The sequence below is a fragment of the Elephantulus edwardii genome, unplaced genomic scaffold (genome assembly GCF_000299155.1).
Source record: "Elephantulus edwardii isolate Elephantulus edwardi_28Jun2011 unplaced genomic scaffold, EleEdw1.0 scaffold00127, whole genome shotgun sequence".
NCBI lineage: Eukaryota > Metazoa > Chordata > Mammalia > Macroscelidea > Macroscelididae > Elephantulus > Elephantulus edwardii.
Window position 1 is genome coordinate 729,277 of NW_006399877.1, and position 17,376 is coordinate 746,652.

At 47.5% G+C, this 17,376-nt stretch overlaps 1 protein-coding gene across 1 annotated transcript in view; it reads left to right on the top strand.

Moving 5' to 3' along the window:
* The window catches only part of ANKMY1 (ankyrin repeat and MYND domain containing 1), a 77,023-nt gene that overhangs the window by 20,486 nt on the left and 39,161 nt on the right, over positions 1–17,376 (top strand). Inside the window, exons 10-13 of the mRNA XM_006893500.1 lie at positions 10,091–10,231; positions 11,961–12,098; positions 13,450–13,557; positions 13,938–14,069. Of these exons, the coding sequence (XP_006893562.1) occupies positions 10,091–10,231; positions 11,961–12,098; positions 13,450–13,557; positions 13,938–14,069 (519 nt within the window). The remainder of the gene's footprint in view (positions 1–10,090; positions 10,232–11,960; positions 12,099–13,449; positions 13,558–13,937; positions 14,070–17,376) is intronic.

The window sequence follows — 17,376 nt, forward strand, 5'->3', positions numbered from 1 at the left end:
TTGGAAGACATGCAGCTGGTCAACATACTGGACGAGATCTGCGTCTGTGCCGAGCACTTTCACTTCAGATTGTGATCTAACAGAGTGCAAAAATTATTAAAAAATATAATTTATATCATATGGAAGTAAAACCTTGCTGCATATAATAAAAAAAAGTGACTGGAGCACACTGTATTAATAAGGAACTACCAGAAATTCAAGCTGAATTTCAAAAAACTATGGAACACAATCATTGCTGACATCATATGGACCTTGGTTGAATACAAGGAAGATGTTTACTTGTGTTTTATGGACTGTGCAAAGGTACTCAAAGGTGTGGATCATAATAAACTATGAATAAAATTGAGAAGAATGAGAATCCCAGAACACTTAATAGTGCTCATATGAAACCTATGCATAGACCAAGGAGCAGCTGTCTGAACAGAACAAGGGAACATTGCATGGTTTAAAATTAGGAGAAGTGTTTATCACTATTGTATTCTTTCTCTATACCTATTCAATCTGTCTGCTGAGCAATTAATTTGAGAATCTGGACTTTATGCGGAAGAATGAAAACTTATCAACAACCTGCATTGTGTAGATGACAGAACCCTTCTTGCTAGAAGTAAAGGTTTGAAGGACTAGATCAAAGACTACAGCCTTCTATACCTTCTGTATAGATTACATCTCAGTATCTAGAAAACAAAAATCTTCACCACTGGACCAATAGGGTGTACATTATGATAAGTGGGTAGAAGACTAAAGTTATCAGTGATTTCATTTTGCCTGGATCCACAAACAACATCCACGGTAGAGCAACAGTCAAGAAATCAAAAGATGTTGCCAGTGAACACTAAACCCCAAAAGACTAAACTCCAAAAGAAAACCATAAAGACTTATCATAGTCAAATTCTCAAAATTAAAATATATCGATAGAATACCAAAAGTAGCACAAGGAAAACAGTCACCTACAAAGGGGAAACAATTAGATTAAGTTCTGATTTCTCAGCGTAAAACACGCAAGCTAGAAGACAGTGGGATGACACATAAAGAAAGTTGAAAGAAAACAGTTGCCAGCCAAGGATCCTATACCCAGCAAAGCTCTCCATCAAATGTGAAAGAGAAATTAGATCCTTTGCAGAAAAGAAGAAACGAGGAATTTGTGAAAACAAGCAAGATGAAAATGATAAGAAATTTTAAGTGAAGTCCTTCATGTGGAGATGCCAATGGAAAGTGGGTGGATCATGTTGTTGTTGCTGTTATATGCTGTCAAATTGCCTACAACTCATAGTGACCCTGTGTACAACAGCCCTGAATGCTGCTCTATACTGAGCCAACTTTATTTTCTCTGACACACCTACTCCGATTACCCCAGTCACTGAGTCAGTTCATCTCATTGAGGGTCTTCCTCTCCTGCTCTGTCCCTCCACCCCCCAAGCATGATGTCCCACTCCAAGCACTGGTCCCTCCTTGTAACATGACCAACTATGTCAGTCAAAGTTTCAGAATCCTTGACTCCAAGGAGCAGCCTAATTTCACCCTCTCCAGGACAAACCTCTTTGCTCTCTTAGCTGTCCATGGTATATTCAATACTCTTCTCCAGCACCACAGCAAAAAGGCATGGATTCTGTATAGCACGTAGTTGCAAAGACCATGGTCTAGATCAGGCACACCTTAGTCTCCAGACAGATATCATTGCTTTTCGTACTCTGGAGAGGTCCCTGACAGCAGACTTTCTAATACAATTAATCTTTTAACTTTCTGGCTGTTGGTAACAAGAGTGTTGATTGTGGAGCCAGACAATCTGAAGCTGTCAACAATCTCAATCACTTCACTGTATCAGGATGCTGCTAATTGGCCCAGTGGTGAGAATCTTTGTTTTGTTGATGATGAGCTTCAATCCATATTGAAGACTGCAGTCCTTGACTTTCTGCAGCAAATGCCTCAGGTCCTTCTCAGTTTTGGCAAGCAAAGTTGTGTCATCTGCATTATGCAGGTTATTGATGAGTCTTCCTCCAGTCCTGATGCCACACTTCTCACAGAGCCCAGCCTCCCAGATGATCTATTCTGCATATAGCTTGAAAAGGTATGGAGATAGAACACATTCCTGGCATACACCCTTCCCAATTTTGAACTGTGCAGTGTTTCCTTGCTCTGTTCTGAGGACTGCCTCCTAGTCCAAGTATAGGTTTCACATAAGCACAATTGAGTGTTTTAGATTTCTATTCTGCTCAGAGTCAGCCACAGTTTGTTGTGATCTACACGGTTAAATGCCTTTGCATAGTCAATAAAACACAGATAGACATTCTTCTGGTATTCTCTTCTTTCAGCCAAGATCCATCTAACATTAGCTATAATATCCCTAGTACCACGGCCTCTTCTAAAGCCAGCCTGCACTTCAGGCAGTTTGCTGCTACTGTACTCCTCCAGTCATTCTGCATATTTTTCAGCAGAATCTTGCTTACATGTGATATTAATGATATTGTTTGATGATTTAAGCCCTCTGTCAAGTTACCTTTCTTTGGAATGGGAACAAATACAGATCTTTTCCAGTCAGTTGGCCAAGTGGTTGTTCTCCAGATTTCTTGACACAACTCGGTGAGCATGTCCAGGGCAGCATCTGTTAGCTGAAATATGTCAATTGGTATGCCGTCAATTCCTGGGGCCTTGCTTTTGTCATTTCCTTCAGAGCAGCTTGAACTTCTTCCTTCATCGCCACAGGCTCTTGTGCATACGTTGTCTCATGAAATTTTTCTGTGTCAGCCAATTCCTTTTGGTACAGTGGCTCTGTATACCCCTTCTATCTTCTTTTAATGCTTCCTGGATCATTTAATAGTCTGCCCAAAGCATCCTTAGGCATTGTAACACGAGGCTTGAATTTGCTTTTCAGTTCCTTCAGTTTAAGAAATGCTGAGTGAATTCAGCCATTTTGATTTTCTGACTCTAGTTCTTTTTATATTACATTATAATACTTTATCTTTCCGTGCTGTTCTGCTCAGCTCCTTAACTCTGGATTTCTTCCCTTTGCTTTGGTTTCTCAGTGCTCTAGTGCAATGTTCATAGTCTCTTCTGACACACATCTTGGTCTTTTTTTCTTCCTCTGTTTTTGTAATGACTTTTTGCATTATTCATAGTAACAAGAACAATAGAAAAAGGAACACTGCAAAATGGCAATGGTAAAACCTGGCCTGACAATAATCACACTTAATGTGAATGGACTAAGTGAGCCAATTAGGAGGAAAAGGGTAGTAGAATGGGTGAGCCAAAACCGACATAAAAACCCCACAAAGCCGGTCAATATGCTGACTACAAGAGACATATCTAAAAAATAGAAAGACAGACTCAAAATCAAAGGATGGAAAAAATATACCAAGAAAACGGCAACCACAAAATGCAGGCATGGCAATGCTAGTCTCTGATAAAATAGACTTCAGAAAGAAAACTACCCTAAAAGATAAGAAAGGGCATTACATACTGACTAAAGGCACAATAGATCAAGAAGACATAACCTGGATCAACATCTGTGCACCAAATGATAGATCTCCAAGATACATAAAACAATGGTTAACATAATTGAAGAAAGAAACAGCAACACAACAGTGGTGGGAGACTTCAACAGCACTATCTCCAAAGGATAGGTCAACTCAAAAAGAAACTTAACAAAGATTGCAGAAGACCTAAATTATACAATCAGCCAGCTTGACCTTGTGAATGTATTCAAGCTACTGCACCCAATTAAACTCAATCCACTTTCTTCTCAAGTGCACATGGTACATTCTCCAGAATCAATCACATACTACACAAAGCAAGCCTCAACAAATTAAACAACACTGAAATAATACAAAGTATCTTACCAGAGCACAATGCCATAAAACTATCAATTAACCACAGGAGGGTAAAGTTTACAAAACTATCCAAGAGGAAAGTAAATAACTCTACTAGAACATTATTGGGTTATAAAAGAAATAAAGAATGAAATGAAAAAGTTCCTTGAAGCAAATGAAAATTAAAATACAACAGCCTTCAATATGGATTGAGGCTCAATATCAAGAAGACAAAGATTCTCACCACTGGACCAATTGGCAGCATCAGGATGGGTGGTGAAGAGATTGAGATTGTTCACAGCTTTAGTCTGCTTGGCTCCACAGTCAACACTCTTGGCACCAGCAGTCAGGAAATTAAAAGATGTATTGCCATGGGAAATTCTGCTGTTAGGGACCTCTCCAAAGTATTGAAGAGCAATGGTGTCCCTCTGGAGACTAAGGTGCATCTGATACAGGCCATGGTCTTTGCAATCACTTGTTATGCATCAGAGAGTTGGACAATGACTTGGGAGGAAGAAGGAGAATTAATGCCTTTGAGCTGTGGTGCTGGAGAAGAGTATTGAGGGTACCATGTACTGCTAAGAAAACAAACATTCATTCTGGAGAGGGTTAAACCGGGCTGCTCTTTGGAGGCAAGGATTCTGAGGTTTCGTCTAACATACTTTGGACATGTTGTTAGGAGGGACCGGTCCTTGGAAAGGGACATCATGCTTGGGAGGGTGGAGGGACGGCCCTTTATGCGGTGGATTGATTCAGTGACTGGGGTAATCGGGATGGGTGTGTCGGAGACAGTGAGATTGGCACAGGACAGAGCAGAGTTTAGGGTTAGGGTTAGGGTTAGGGTCTCTATGAGTCGCAAGTGACTTGAAGGCGCATAACAACAACAACAACAGACACCCAAACCTCTGCAATGCAGCTAAGGCAGTCCTCCAGGAAGTACATAGTAATAGGCACACACATAAAAAAGGAAGAAAGAAGAAAAATCATTGATCTAACTCATCACCTTTATCAAATAGAAAAAGAACAACAATCTAATCTGACATTTCACTCAAGGAGCAGCGGCAAAGTTTAACAGGACACTAAGTAATAAATGTTGGAGAGGGTGTGGAGAGATAGAAATTCTTATACACTGTTGGTGGGATTGTAAAATGGTAAAACCACTCTGGAAGGCAGTTTGATATTTCCTCAAAAAGCTGAACATAGAAATTCCATATGACCCAGCTATTCCGCTGCTTGACATATACCCTGAGAAAATGAGAACTGAGGCACAGAGACTTGCACAGCAATGGTCACAGCAGTGTTATTCACCGCTGCAAGAACATGGAAACAGCCCAAATGTCCAACCACAATGGAATAAAATGAGAAATTATGGTACATTCACATGACGCAATGCTATGCAGCATGCGGGAGCAATGGTTTTGAAAACCGCTACGTAACTTGGAAGGGACTGGAAAGTATTACACTAAGTGAACTAACTTAGTCTCCTAAGGACAAATACTGTCTAAGAGCATTATTGTAGAAATAGATAACGAGTAAAACGTGTATGAGGATCCAAGCAGGGGGAGCAGAGGGGTGAGGATGGGCTGATGGGGGGGTAATCATGTGGTCGCACAATTTGATGGATGGGAGGGTAATGGAAACGGGAAATATTTGGTGTGAAAAACAATTTATACAATCTTTGTAAGTAAACCAATATGAAATAAAAATTTTATTTTTTAAAAAAGTATGTGTCACTTCCCCAAAGAAGACATTCAGATGGCCAACAAGCACATGAAGAAATGTTCAAAATCCCTAGCTCTAAGAGAGATGCAAATCAAAACAACTATGAGATATCATCCCCCAGTCAGAATAGCAAAATTTAACAGAACAGCAAGCAACAAATGCTGGCGAGGTTGTGGAGACACTGGAACCCTTATTCACTGTTGGTGGGAGTGTAAAATGGTGCAACCACTGTGGAAGGTGGTATGGCGCTTTCCCAAAAAGTTGCAAATAGAGATACCATTTGACCCAGCAATTTCACTACTGGGAATATATCCCAAAGAGACCATAACTGACATCCAAGCAGATATATGCACACCCATGTTTATTGCAACAACCCAGGTGCCCATCAACGAACGAATGGATAGAGAAGCTGTGGTATATTCACACAATGGAATACAATGCTGCATTGAAAAACAAGGAACTCATTCAATATTATTCAAAATGGGTGAGCCTGGAGGACATTATGCTGAGTGAACGTTCTCAGTCACAAAAGGACAAATATTGCATGGTGCCACTGCTGTAAAATGGGACTGATATCAGGGTGGGGGTAAGACTGAGAAAAACTGGATAAATTGTGTATACTTCACTGAAACAGATGAGGGACTGAATAGTTTAGAAGCGATGTATGATAGGGTATTATGGTTATCACAAGAATCCACAATTAAAGTTGCATAGTGGAATGTATGTGGGGTGGTGGGAGGGGTACGGGGGGATTGTGTACCAGGGAGGGAGTCTTTCTTTTACTTTTGAAAGAGAAGAGCCAACTGGGGGGCGGGGGGAGAGGGCTGGGCGGGTAGAGAAGTGCAGCAATGAATGAATGGAAATCCAAATTATCTGTAAAAGTTCATAAAAATTATTAAAAAAAAGAATATGAAGAATAATAAAAGGGAAAAAATAATATGAATAATAATTTAAAAAAGTAAGTGTCACATTGTGAAAATTGTCTCCAAGAACTTTTTAAAGTGCAAAAGGGTAACAATGTCCTTTTAAAGACTAAGGTGTAGCTGAGCCAAGCCATAGTATTTTTCATTGCTTTCTGTGCATATAAACATTGGACAATAAATCAAGGTGACCAAAGAAGAACTGATGACTCTGAATGGTTATGTTGGAGAAGGACATTAAATGACTCTCTCATGGTCTGTCAAGAGAACAAACAAGTCTGTCTTGGAGCAGGTGCAGTCAGGAGGCTTTCTCCTTGGAAGGACGATGAGGCTTCATCTCACTCACTGTGGGAATGCTGTCAGGAAGGGCTTGTCCTTGGAAAGAAATAACATGCTTGGAAAAGTAGAGGGTCGGTGAAAGAGAAGACGACCCTCAGTGAGAAGGACAGACGTGCTTGCGCCTGACCCTGTTTGTCTGCAGGAGCGTGATGCCTATCTGGAGCTCCTGGATGGTAGTCATGGCTCAAGGTCCACTGTTGACCAAAAGGTTGGAAGGACAAGGACCCAGAGTACCTCAGAGGAATGGCCTGGCTATTTACTTCTGAAAAACCAGCCACTGAAAACTCTGTGAGCATGTTATACTGAGACACACATGGGGTCACCATGGGTTGAGGTCGACATATTGGAAACTATCCTTTTTTTGGTGTCTTGATAGCGGATTTCTTTGGATCCACAACCAACACCATTTGTACCAGCAATGAAGAAATCAAAAGATGTATGACACTGGGAAAGTCTGTTCTCAGGGACCTTTCCAAAGTACTAGGAGCAATGATGTCAGTTTAAAGAGTAAGGTATTTCTGATTCAGACAATGGATTTTTCAGTTACTTGCTATGCATCAAAGTTGAAAAATGAGTAGGGATGACAGGAGAATTGATGCCTTTAAGTTATGGTGTTGGAGAAGAACACTGACTATCCCTTGGACCGACAAAAGAACAGAGATGTCTAGGAGAAAGTGCAGACTGCTCCTGAGAGGCAAGGATGGGGACGCTTCGTCTGACAGATTTGGGGCATGTTGTTTGTAAGGATTGTTCTTTGGAGAGGAACATCATGCTCGGAAAGGTCAGCAAAAGAAAGGAAGAGCTTCAACCAGATGGAAGGATTAACCTAGCGACTGCAGCAATGTGCTCAAAGGTGTCAGAGATTGTGAGGTTGCCACAGAGTAGGGTGCACAGACAGGGTTCAGAGCTGTTGTTCCCAAGGGCATTACGAGTCCTACTAGACTCAATGGCACTTAACAACAACAACTGAGTGAATGCGGCTTTATTACAGTTCTGGGTGGTGAATGGGCTTGAGATCAGCTGCAAACGTAAAAGTTGGTGACTTGATGCCCCCTTGCTGCGCCGGAGAGCAGAGGCTTGGAGCTTTGTTTACAAAGGTTGCTATTGTTAGATGCTGTCCGCTTTACTCTGACCCCCAGGGTCCTGTGCACAACAGCACAAAAATGCCATCCATGCAGTGTCCACTGTACTCGAACTTATTGTCACTGCCCTGTGACAGTCACTGTCCCTCTGCTTTTCCAACCCTGTGCCCTTCCCTGATGATTACAGCCAGGGCCTCATGGAGGAGCTTCCCCCTGGAGCTGAGGGTCATGCAAGTTCAAGCTCAGTTAACAAGAACAGCATTTTGTCTCTTGACTATTTAAGGGCTGGACTGCTAGCCAAGAGATTGGCAGTGCGAGCCTGCCCATGCCACCGCCAGAGGAAGATGCAGCAGTCTCTTTCCATGAAGGCCAAAGCCTTGTCGATCCCCGGGTAGCTGCACTCTGCCCTGCAGGGTCACCAGCTGTCGTATTGACTGCACGCAGTGGGTCATGGCTGACAGCACTGCTGCTCCGTGGTGGCCTCTAGTGTCTGGAGGCCAGTGGTTGGCTTGAGATGAAGGTTGGTGGACAGGGAGTTAGTGTCCAGAGCCCTGGGTGATTTCACACGAGCCTTCATGCATCTGAATGGGTTGCAGCCTTTCACCTTTCATCGTTCACTCATCACCACTAAGGAACATTCACTATCCTTTCCAAACACAATTACATTGTCCTTTTCCAAACACAATTTTGACTTGAAGATGCTCAGTGGGTGAGCCACTCGGGTTACAGATGGAAACGTGGCAGGGGCTCCAAATCTTCACGCTGGCTGGTCCCCATCCCAGCTCCATAAGGGTGCATCCTGTCCCCTGCATCAGAGGCCTCGTAGAATGTGGCCCTGATGGTTCATGCCTGTGGAGGACCTTTGATCCCTAGCTCATGGGGTTCATGTCTGCATTTGTCCACGTAGATCTCAGGTCCTGAAGGGTTGGATGGTAAGAGGAGGGTCCTAGGGGAATGTATGGTGGGAGGGGAATCCTGAGGAGCTTGGAGATGGTGAAGAAGGATCCTGGGGGGATGGAGATAATGAGAGGAGAATCCTGGGGGGATGGAGATGGTGAGAGGGGTCCTGGAGGGATGGAGATGGTGAGAGGAGGGTCCTGGGGGAATGGAGATGGTGAGAGGAGGCATTTGGGGGGATGGAGATGGTGAGAGGGGGTCCTGGGGGGATGGAGATGGTGAGAGGAGGCATTTGGGGGGATGGAGATGGTGAGAGAGGGTCCTGGGGGGATGGAGATGGTGAGAGGAGAGTCCTGGGGGGATGGAGATGGTGAGAGGGCATGGTGAGCTCCAGGGTCCCTTGGTTGCAGGCCTGCATCCCAGTGTCTGGGGACCTCAGCCATGCTGCTATAAGGAGTGTCTGTTTCCTGGCATTTGTAATAACACGTACACAGGTGTCCACAGGACACAGGTGCATGTGTCCTCACAGCCAAGGGCCCCACTGGGTCTTCTGTCTCTCAGCCTGGAGAAGCTGTGCAGAGAGCCCTGGGCTTTCTGATGCCCCTTCCTCACCTGCTCTCCCCTTTGTCACACCCCCTCAGAGGGGCTCGGGCACACACCACCGTTCCCAGTGCAGCCTCCCTAACAGAAACTCAGCACTGACTGCCGGAGCTGGGCTGTCTCCCACGCTGCACCTGGTTTCTGAGGCTGCGAATCTTGGAGGAGACCGCCTGTCTTTCTCCCTCAGAACAACTAGTGCGTTTGAACCTCCAGAGGTGCGGGTTTCAGGTTAACAGCAGAGATCCATACCAGAAGCCTGGCCTCTGAGCCGGACAGAGGACACCCCTGAGGTTGCAGGCCCCAGTTCTGGGTTCTGGTGGCTAGTCCATGGGGAGCTGTGCTGTTAACCACAAGGCCTCTGTTCTGGTGGCTCCAATCCACCTCAGGCTCCTGGGGGGAAGGTGCTCATCGCCTCCTGTTAAGATCCACAACCGGGGAAACTGCAGGGTCTGTGGGTTGGAAGGGGCTCATCGGCAGTGGGTCAGGGCTTTGGGAATCTTGACAGAAGGAGCTTTCCCACATGTCTCCTGAAGACTGGTCGGTGGGTTTGAAATGCTGACTTGGGGTAGCAGCCAGTGTTTAATCCCCCACTACTCCTACCCAGAATGAGCCCTATTTCCAGGTAGCACCATCTGCAAGTGCAGGGGTCAGACCTCCTGTGTTTAGGGGAACACAACTCTGTCCTTGAAGGGGCTCCCCGGCCTCACCCCCTACCTCTCCCTTCCAGCTGCGGTCTCTGACACCCCTGCACATCGCCGCTGCCTTGCCAGGTGAGGAGGGCGTTCAGATAACGGAGCTGCTGCTCCAGGCCATCACGGACGTGAATGCCCAGGCCAGCGACCAGGATGAGGTGTACCGGCCACACAAGGTGTGCCCCTGGGGGCATAGGGGTGGGTGTCAGGTCCAGGCGTACCTGGGGACGTGTGCCAGGTCCAGGCGCACCTGGGGGCGTGGGGGTGGGTGTCAGGTTCAGGAGTGCCTGGGGGCGTGTACCAGGTCTAGGTGTACCTGGGGGCTATGGGGCTGGATGTCAGGATCAGGTGTACCTGGTGGTGTGGGGCTACACATCAGGTCCAGGCATACTGGAGCCGTGGGGGTGAGTGCCAGGACCAGGAGTACCTGGGGGTGTGGACACCAGGGCCAGGTGCTCCTAGGGTTGAGAGCGAGAGGACTTGGGAATTCTGTGTGAAGCCATCTGGCTGTGGCTGGAGCAGCCCATTTGGTGACTGACCAGCCCGAGTTGAGAGCCGGACCTCACCCAGAGGTGCGGTGGATCAAAATCGTGGCAGCCTGTCCAAAAGGGCGCAGCTGGGCCGCATCCTTGCAAGCCCCGTGGAGAAGTCCTCGGCTACGTGAGTCTCCACAAGTTGGAATCTACTGGACAGTCCCCAGCGAAAGCCACTCTCCACTAAGGCAGAAGGTTACGTGATCTGCTTGCTCCTGTCAGTCACCTGTGGTCTAGGTCCTGGCCCTGGCCTGGCCTGTGTCTGGACAAGTGACCTTGAGTCTGGAGCAATAAGAACACAACAGGACCCCTGGGGTCAGGGGTCCTAGGACAGACAACCAGTCCCCAGCCAGGATTACCTAGTGGGCAGCTCGTTCCAAGATCCAAAACAGAACCTGTCTGTGAGGCAGCTCAGGGCCGCAGGGCGCCCTCTGAGAAACGACAGACCCCTCTGCAGTGTCATCCTTTCCAAGAGGTGCCTTGTCAACGGGATGGGTCATCAGCGCTGCCTCTTCCTGTCCCCACTGCCCCTTTGCAAGAGGGGACCAGCTCTGCTGCTCCCAGGTGGCCCCAGCAGCCTGTCTCTCAGGCCTCTAACTTGCTGCTGTCCAAGGGGCCAGACCTGGCCTGCCAAGTATGGCTGAGGGAGCCTAGCTTTTGGGGGTCCCTTTGAACACGGGTGTCATGTCCCCCCAGGCTCTGAGCTTCAGGAGCACAGGGAGGGGTAGTGCTGGTCATTGGGCTGTGGCGGTGTAGGCCGTGGGGCCACTGCAGACCAAGGAGGGCAGGGGAGACCCTCACATATCTCAGAGAGGATCCTGCGCTCAGCCTCACAGCTCTCTGCCCCCATGGGCCAAGTGAGGCCATGTGGCCAGGACTCTGGGAGACCAGAGTGTGGCCCGCATCCCTTGCTGGGCTTGTGGTGGGGGAGCAGGGTTCTTGGGGGTGCCAGGAGGTGGTGCATGCTGATTCATGAGGAGATCATGCCCTCAGACACAGGTGGGATGTGGTCCTGAAGGTGGGATGGCCAGGCAGCCTACAGGGGGCCACATTGCGTGCCCACCTCCTGGCCCCTGAGGCTGGTTCAGAGGCACCGGCCAGAGGCAGCTCCCCAGACCCACTGCACCTGGCTTATCCCCTCTGAAAGCAGCACATTGGTGTTATGGTGACTGTGGTCTTCGCAGTTGTCCCCACAGAGCCTGGTGCAGCCCCCATGGGAGCTTGTGGGAGGGAGAGGATGCTGGTTCTCCACACATGTGGGCACGAAGGGTGACAGAGAGACGGTGTCAGCCTCCAGGCCTGGGAGTAGCCCTGAGCCCATACTGTGTGGGATGAGCTAGAGGACTCCCTGACCCTCACCTGGTGCACACAGGTGGAACTATTGTCCTCGAGCCTGAAGCTGAACAATGAACCGGGCCCACCCAGCAGCTACTACACCCCATGCCCGCCGGCCCCCGAGGGGGGCAGGACTGCACTGCACGTGGTTTGTGAGCGAGAGGATGACAGCAAGGTGAGCAGCCATGGGGGTGGGCGGGGGTGAGGTGAGCAGGTGAGCCAGACAGAGAGAAGCCAAGGTGGACAAGCTGGGGGAGGACAAGGTGGGCGCTGGGTGAGGACAAGGGGAGGGAGGACAAGGTGGGGGGGGATGAAGGTGGGCAGTGGGGAAGCACAAGGTGGGGGAATAAGGTGGGTGGTGGGAGAGGACAGATGAGCAGTGTGGGGGGAGAAGGCTAGTGGGCTTTGGGAGGAAGTGGTCAGTGGGGGAGGATAAGGCTAGTGGACAGTGAGGTGAGGACAAGGTGAGCAGTTGGGAGAGGAGAGGGCTAGTGGGTGGTGGTGGGGAGGACAAGGTGGGTGGTGGGGGAGGACAAAGCTAGTGGACAGTGGGGGGAAGACATGGTGAGCAGTGGAGGGAAGAGAAGGCTAGTGGTCAGTAGGCGGGGTGACAGTGCTCAGGGTGACAGCAGGGTGAGCTTTGGTCAAGCAGCCAGAACTCCCTCCTGCAGAAGCCCAGCATGGGGGGAGCTGTGGGGGGACGAGGGCAGCAGTGGTGTCAGTGTTCTGTGGGAAGGGGAGGTGGCTGGCCTCTCTGTCCAGCATTGTTCATCTGGAGGACAGGGTGGTCCATGTGAGGTGAGGTGTCTCTCACGTCTTGGTCATCCTGTGTGACCACTGAGCCCTGGTGAAGGTGGAGAGACATCCCCCCCAGCTATGGCAGTCCTGTCCCCCTGACTACCCCCTTGTCCTTTGAAAACAAGCTTGGAATGGAACGTGTATCAGTTGTCCCCGTTTTCCATAGCAGGCACCCTGGTGGTACCCTCCCCAGGGAGTGAGTGCACGTCGTGGGGAGTTTGACCCCAGCAGAGACTCCCTGGGAGACTGAGGGACAGTCCCCCCCACCTCCCGCACAATTTAAACTCAGTGGAGGGTCAGTTAGGACTTCCGCTTGATGGTGAGGAGCCGTTTGGTTCTTTTCCTTGTGGAAAGAATGCCCTTGAGTGGGAACTGACCCACAGCTCACCCTCCAGCTGGGTTTCAGAGGCAGTAACAGTGAGTTTCTTCTGCAGAGCTGCTGGTGAGTTTGAACCAAGTGCCTTTGGGATTGTAGTGCAGCTTCTTAGCACTAGGCCACACAAGGTCCCTGGGAGCATGTTTAGGAAACATTTCTATCTTCTCACTTTGAGGTTGCCTTCACCCATCCACTCATCCGTCTATCCTGCCCTCTGCGGGCCAGGAAGATGTTGCTGTGGGCAGTCCTGTACACGGACTTTGTGACTGCTCTCAGCCAGCAGCTGCTTGACTAGCCGGGGGCGGGCGCCTCTCTGACGTGATGTGCTTCTTCCCTGCCTTGCTCCTCTCAGCACACCAGGGACATCGTCCGGCTCCTCCTCACCCACAAAGCGAACCCCAACACACTGTGGAGCGGCCACTCCCCACTATCCTTGTCCATCACCAATGGCAATGACCTGGTGAGTGTCTCCACTCTGCTACCTGCCCACCCACCTGCTGCCATGGGGTTTGCCAGGGAGGTGGTGGCATGAAGATGGAATCGTGCAAACACTTGGATGTCACAGGTTAGTAAGGGAAAGGGGCCGAGCCATGAAAGGGAGCAGTGTGGAAGAGCCCCGGGAAGCAGCGGCTTCGTGGGGCTGGGGTCGCATGCCAGCCCCACCCAGTGGGTAACGGAGTGCCCCTCTGGTCGATGAGGGGGGAACCAGGTGACAAGGCTGTGGGCAGTGCCAGGTGGTGCCACAGCAGGACATCCAGCCACACCAATGTGACCTGCTCTGGGGACTTTCTGTGAAGGAAGGTGCTCAGGGCTTGACAACAAGCCTGCTTGTGGATCCAGGTCGTAAAGGAGCTTCTGGTCCAGGGAGCTGACCCAAACCTGCCCCTGACCAAGGGCTTGGGCAATGCCCTGTGCATGGTCTGTGACCTCGTGTATGATCACCACCGGAGCATCGATAGCAAGCTGGCCCTGGTGAGTGGGCTCTGGGCGCGTGGGCTCCTGGGGAGCATGATAACGGAGAAGGGACACCTGCGTCTTACCTTCAGTCGTTTAAGGACCTTAACAATGTAAAGTAGACCAGTCTTTGTGGAGATCCCTGGAGCATGTCAGTCTCCTGCTAGCTCTGGGGCTGGGTGCCATCGCTTTGTTCTGGTGCAGAGAGGCTGTGCTTTGACTGGGGACCAGCTCTGAGGGCCAGCAGAGAGGGCAGTAGGGGTAGACGTTCTCTCTCAGACATAGCCTTCAGCATCCCAGGAGCAGCTAGGCCAGACTGACTTGTGCAGTGGGAGCCCTGTCTGGACCTGCCAGTACACCCAGGAGGAGGCGCGGCTTGCACTTAAACACAGCACTTCAGTTCCCTGCCCTGCCCTCTTTCCAGGGCTGTCCCCTCTACCATAGTGTCACCCCCACCGGCTGTTCACTTACAAGGACACGAAGGCACCCAGCCTTCCTCCCACCCTGGTTCTTACTGTCCGTAGCTAACGCATTGGCTGTGGTGAGAACAGAAACCACATAGTCTCCTGTCCCGGGGTTATACCATCCTGCCACCCTTGGTACCAGCAGTCAGGAGATCAGGAGAAGTATTGGGAGACTCTTTTGTCAGTGACCACTCCAAATTACTGAGTAGCAATGATGTCAGTTTAAAGACTAAGATACAGCTGATTCTGGCCAAGGCCCTTTTTTTAAATTTTATTATTTTGTGTTTGTGTACCATCAAATCAGAACTGACTGGCACAGGAGGAGATTGCCCCTCCTTTCTCCAACAGAGCATCTGGTGGATTTGAACCATGTACTTCTGGGATTGCAGTGCAGCTTTTTGCCACTAGGCCACCAGAGCTCTCTAGGTCAATGTCTTTTCAATCACTTGTGTGGATCACAACAAAGTGTGGCTGACTCTGAGAAGAAGGGGAGTCTCAGAACACTTGATAGTACTTACGCGATTTATACTTGGACCAGGAGTCAGTGGTCAGAACAGAGCAAGGCAACCCTGCATAGCTCAGAATTGGGAAGGGTGTACTCCAGAGATGTGTCCTGTCTCCATACCTTTTCAATCTATATGGAGAAGAGATTATCTGGGAGGCTGGGCTGTATGAGGAGAAGTGTGGCATCAGGACTGGAGAAAGACTCATTAACAATTGCATTACGCAGATGACATACATAACCCTGCTTTCTGAAACTTAGGAGGACTTGAAGCGCTTGCTGTGAAGGTCAAGGACTACTACAGTCTTCAATAGGGATTGAAGCTCAACATCAATAAAACAAAGATTCTTACCATTGGGCTGTTTGACAGCATCATGATAGACGGTGAAGAGATTGAGACTGTTAGCAGCTTCAGTTTGCTTGGCTTCGCAAACAACACTCTTGGTACTAGCAGCCAGGAAATTAAAAGATTGCATTGGGAAAGTCTGCTGTCAGAGACTTCTCCAAAGTACTGAAGAGTGACGATGTCAGTCTGGAGATTAAGGTGTACCTGATTCAGGCCATGTTCTTTGCAATTACTTGCTATGTTCAGAGAGCTTGACAATGACTAGAGATGATAGAAGGATAATTGATGCCTTTGTGCTGTAGTGCTGGAGAATATTGAACATACCATGGACTGCTAGGAGAACAAACAGGTTTGTCATGGAGAGGGTGAAACCAGGCTGCTCCTTGGAGGCAAGGATTCTGAAGCTTCGTCTGACATACTTTGGACATGTTGCAAGGAGGGACCAGTCCTTTGAGAGGGACATCATGCTTGGGAGGGTGGAGGGACAGCACAAGAGAGGAAGACCCTCAATGAAATGGATTGATTCAGTGACTGGGGTAATGGGGATAGGTGTATCAGAGACAACAAGATTGGCACAGGACTATGCACCAAATGAGAGACCTGCAAAATATATAAAAAATATTAGCAAAACTGAAAAAGGAAATAGACAACACTACTATAATACTTAGAGACTTCAATACACTCCTCGCAAGAAAAGCTAGAACTACCAGAAAGAATCTCAACAAAGACACTCAAGAATCAAACCACACAGTAAACCAACTCAATCTCATAGATATTTATAGGCTAATGAACCCCCAAAAAGCACAGTATACCTTCTTTTCCAATGTGCATGGAACGTTCTCCAGAATAGATCACATTCTGGGTCATAAGGCAAGCATCAACAAATTCAAAAACATAGAAATTATACAAAGTATCTTTTCAGACCACAATGCCACAAAATTAGAAATTAATAAGAAGAGGATAAAGGAGAAAAAAATCAAACATTCAGAAGCTGCACAACAACTTACTTGAACATGAGTGGGTACTAGAAGAAATGAAAAATGAAATTAAAAAGTTTCTTGAAACAGATGACAATGAAAACACAACTTATCAAAACCTCTGGGAAACAGCCAAAGCAGTAATCAGAGGTCCATTTATAGCAATAAGCAAACACATCAAAAGGCAGAAAAAAATTGACCATTGACTCTCTAACTCAACATCTCCAGCAAATTGAGAAAGAACAGCAAAAAAACCCGACACCCTAAAAAAAAACCCCAAAAACCAACACTGAAATTATAAAAATTAGAGCAGAAAGAAATGAAATAGAAAACCAAAAAACAATTGAAACTATCAACAAAACTAGGAGTTGGTTCTTTGAAAAGGTCAATAAAATCTATAAACCATTAGCAAAACTCACAAAAGAAAAGAAGGAGAAGACACAAATAATCTGAGTAAGAGATGAATCAGGCAGCATCACAACAGAACCAACTAAAATAAGAAAGCTAACATTAGAATATTATGGAAAAACAATACTCAAACAAATATGAAAACCTAGAGAAAATGGACAAATACTTAGAAATGCACAACCTACCTAAACTGACACAAACAAAAATTGAACATCTCAACAGACCCATTACAAAAGGTAATACAACTTCCAGCCAAAAAAAGCCCTGGACCAGATGGTTTTACAAGTGAATTTTATCAAACATTCAGAGAAGATCTGTCACCAATTCTATGTAAACTATTTCAGAAAATAGAAAAAGATGGAATTCTCTCAGACTCATTCTATGAAGCAAACATATCCTTGATATCAAAGCCAGGAAAAGACACCACCAAAATAGAAAACTATAGGCCAATATCTCTTATGAACATAGATGAAAAAAATCCTGAATAAAATACTGGCCAAAAGAATCCAATGACACATCAAAGAAATAATTCACCATGTCCAAGTGGGATTCATACCAGGTATGCAAGGATGGTTCAACATAAGAAAAACAATTAATGTAATTCATCACATTAACAAAGCAAAGAACA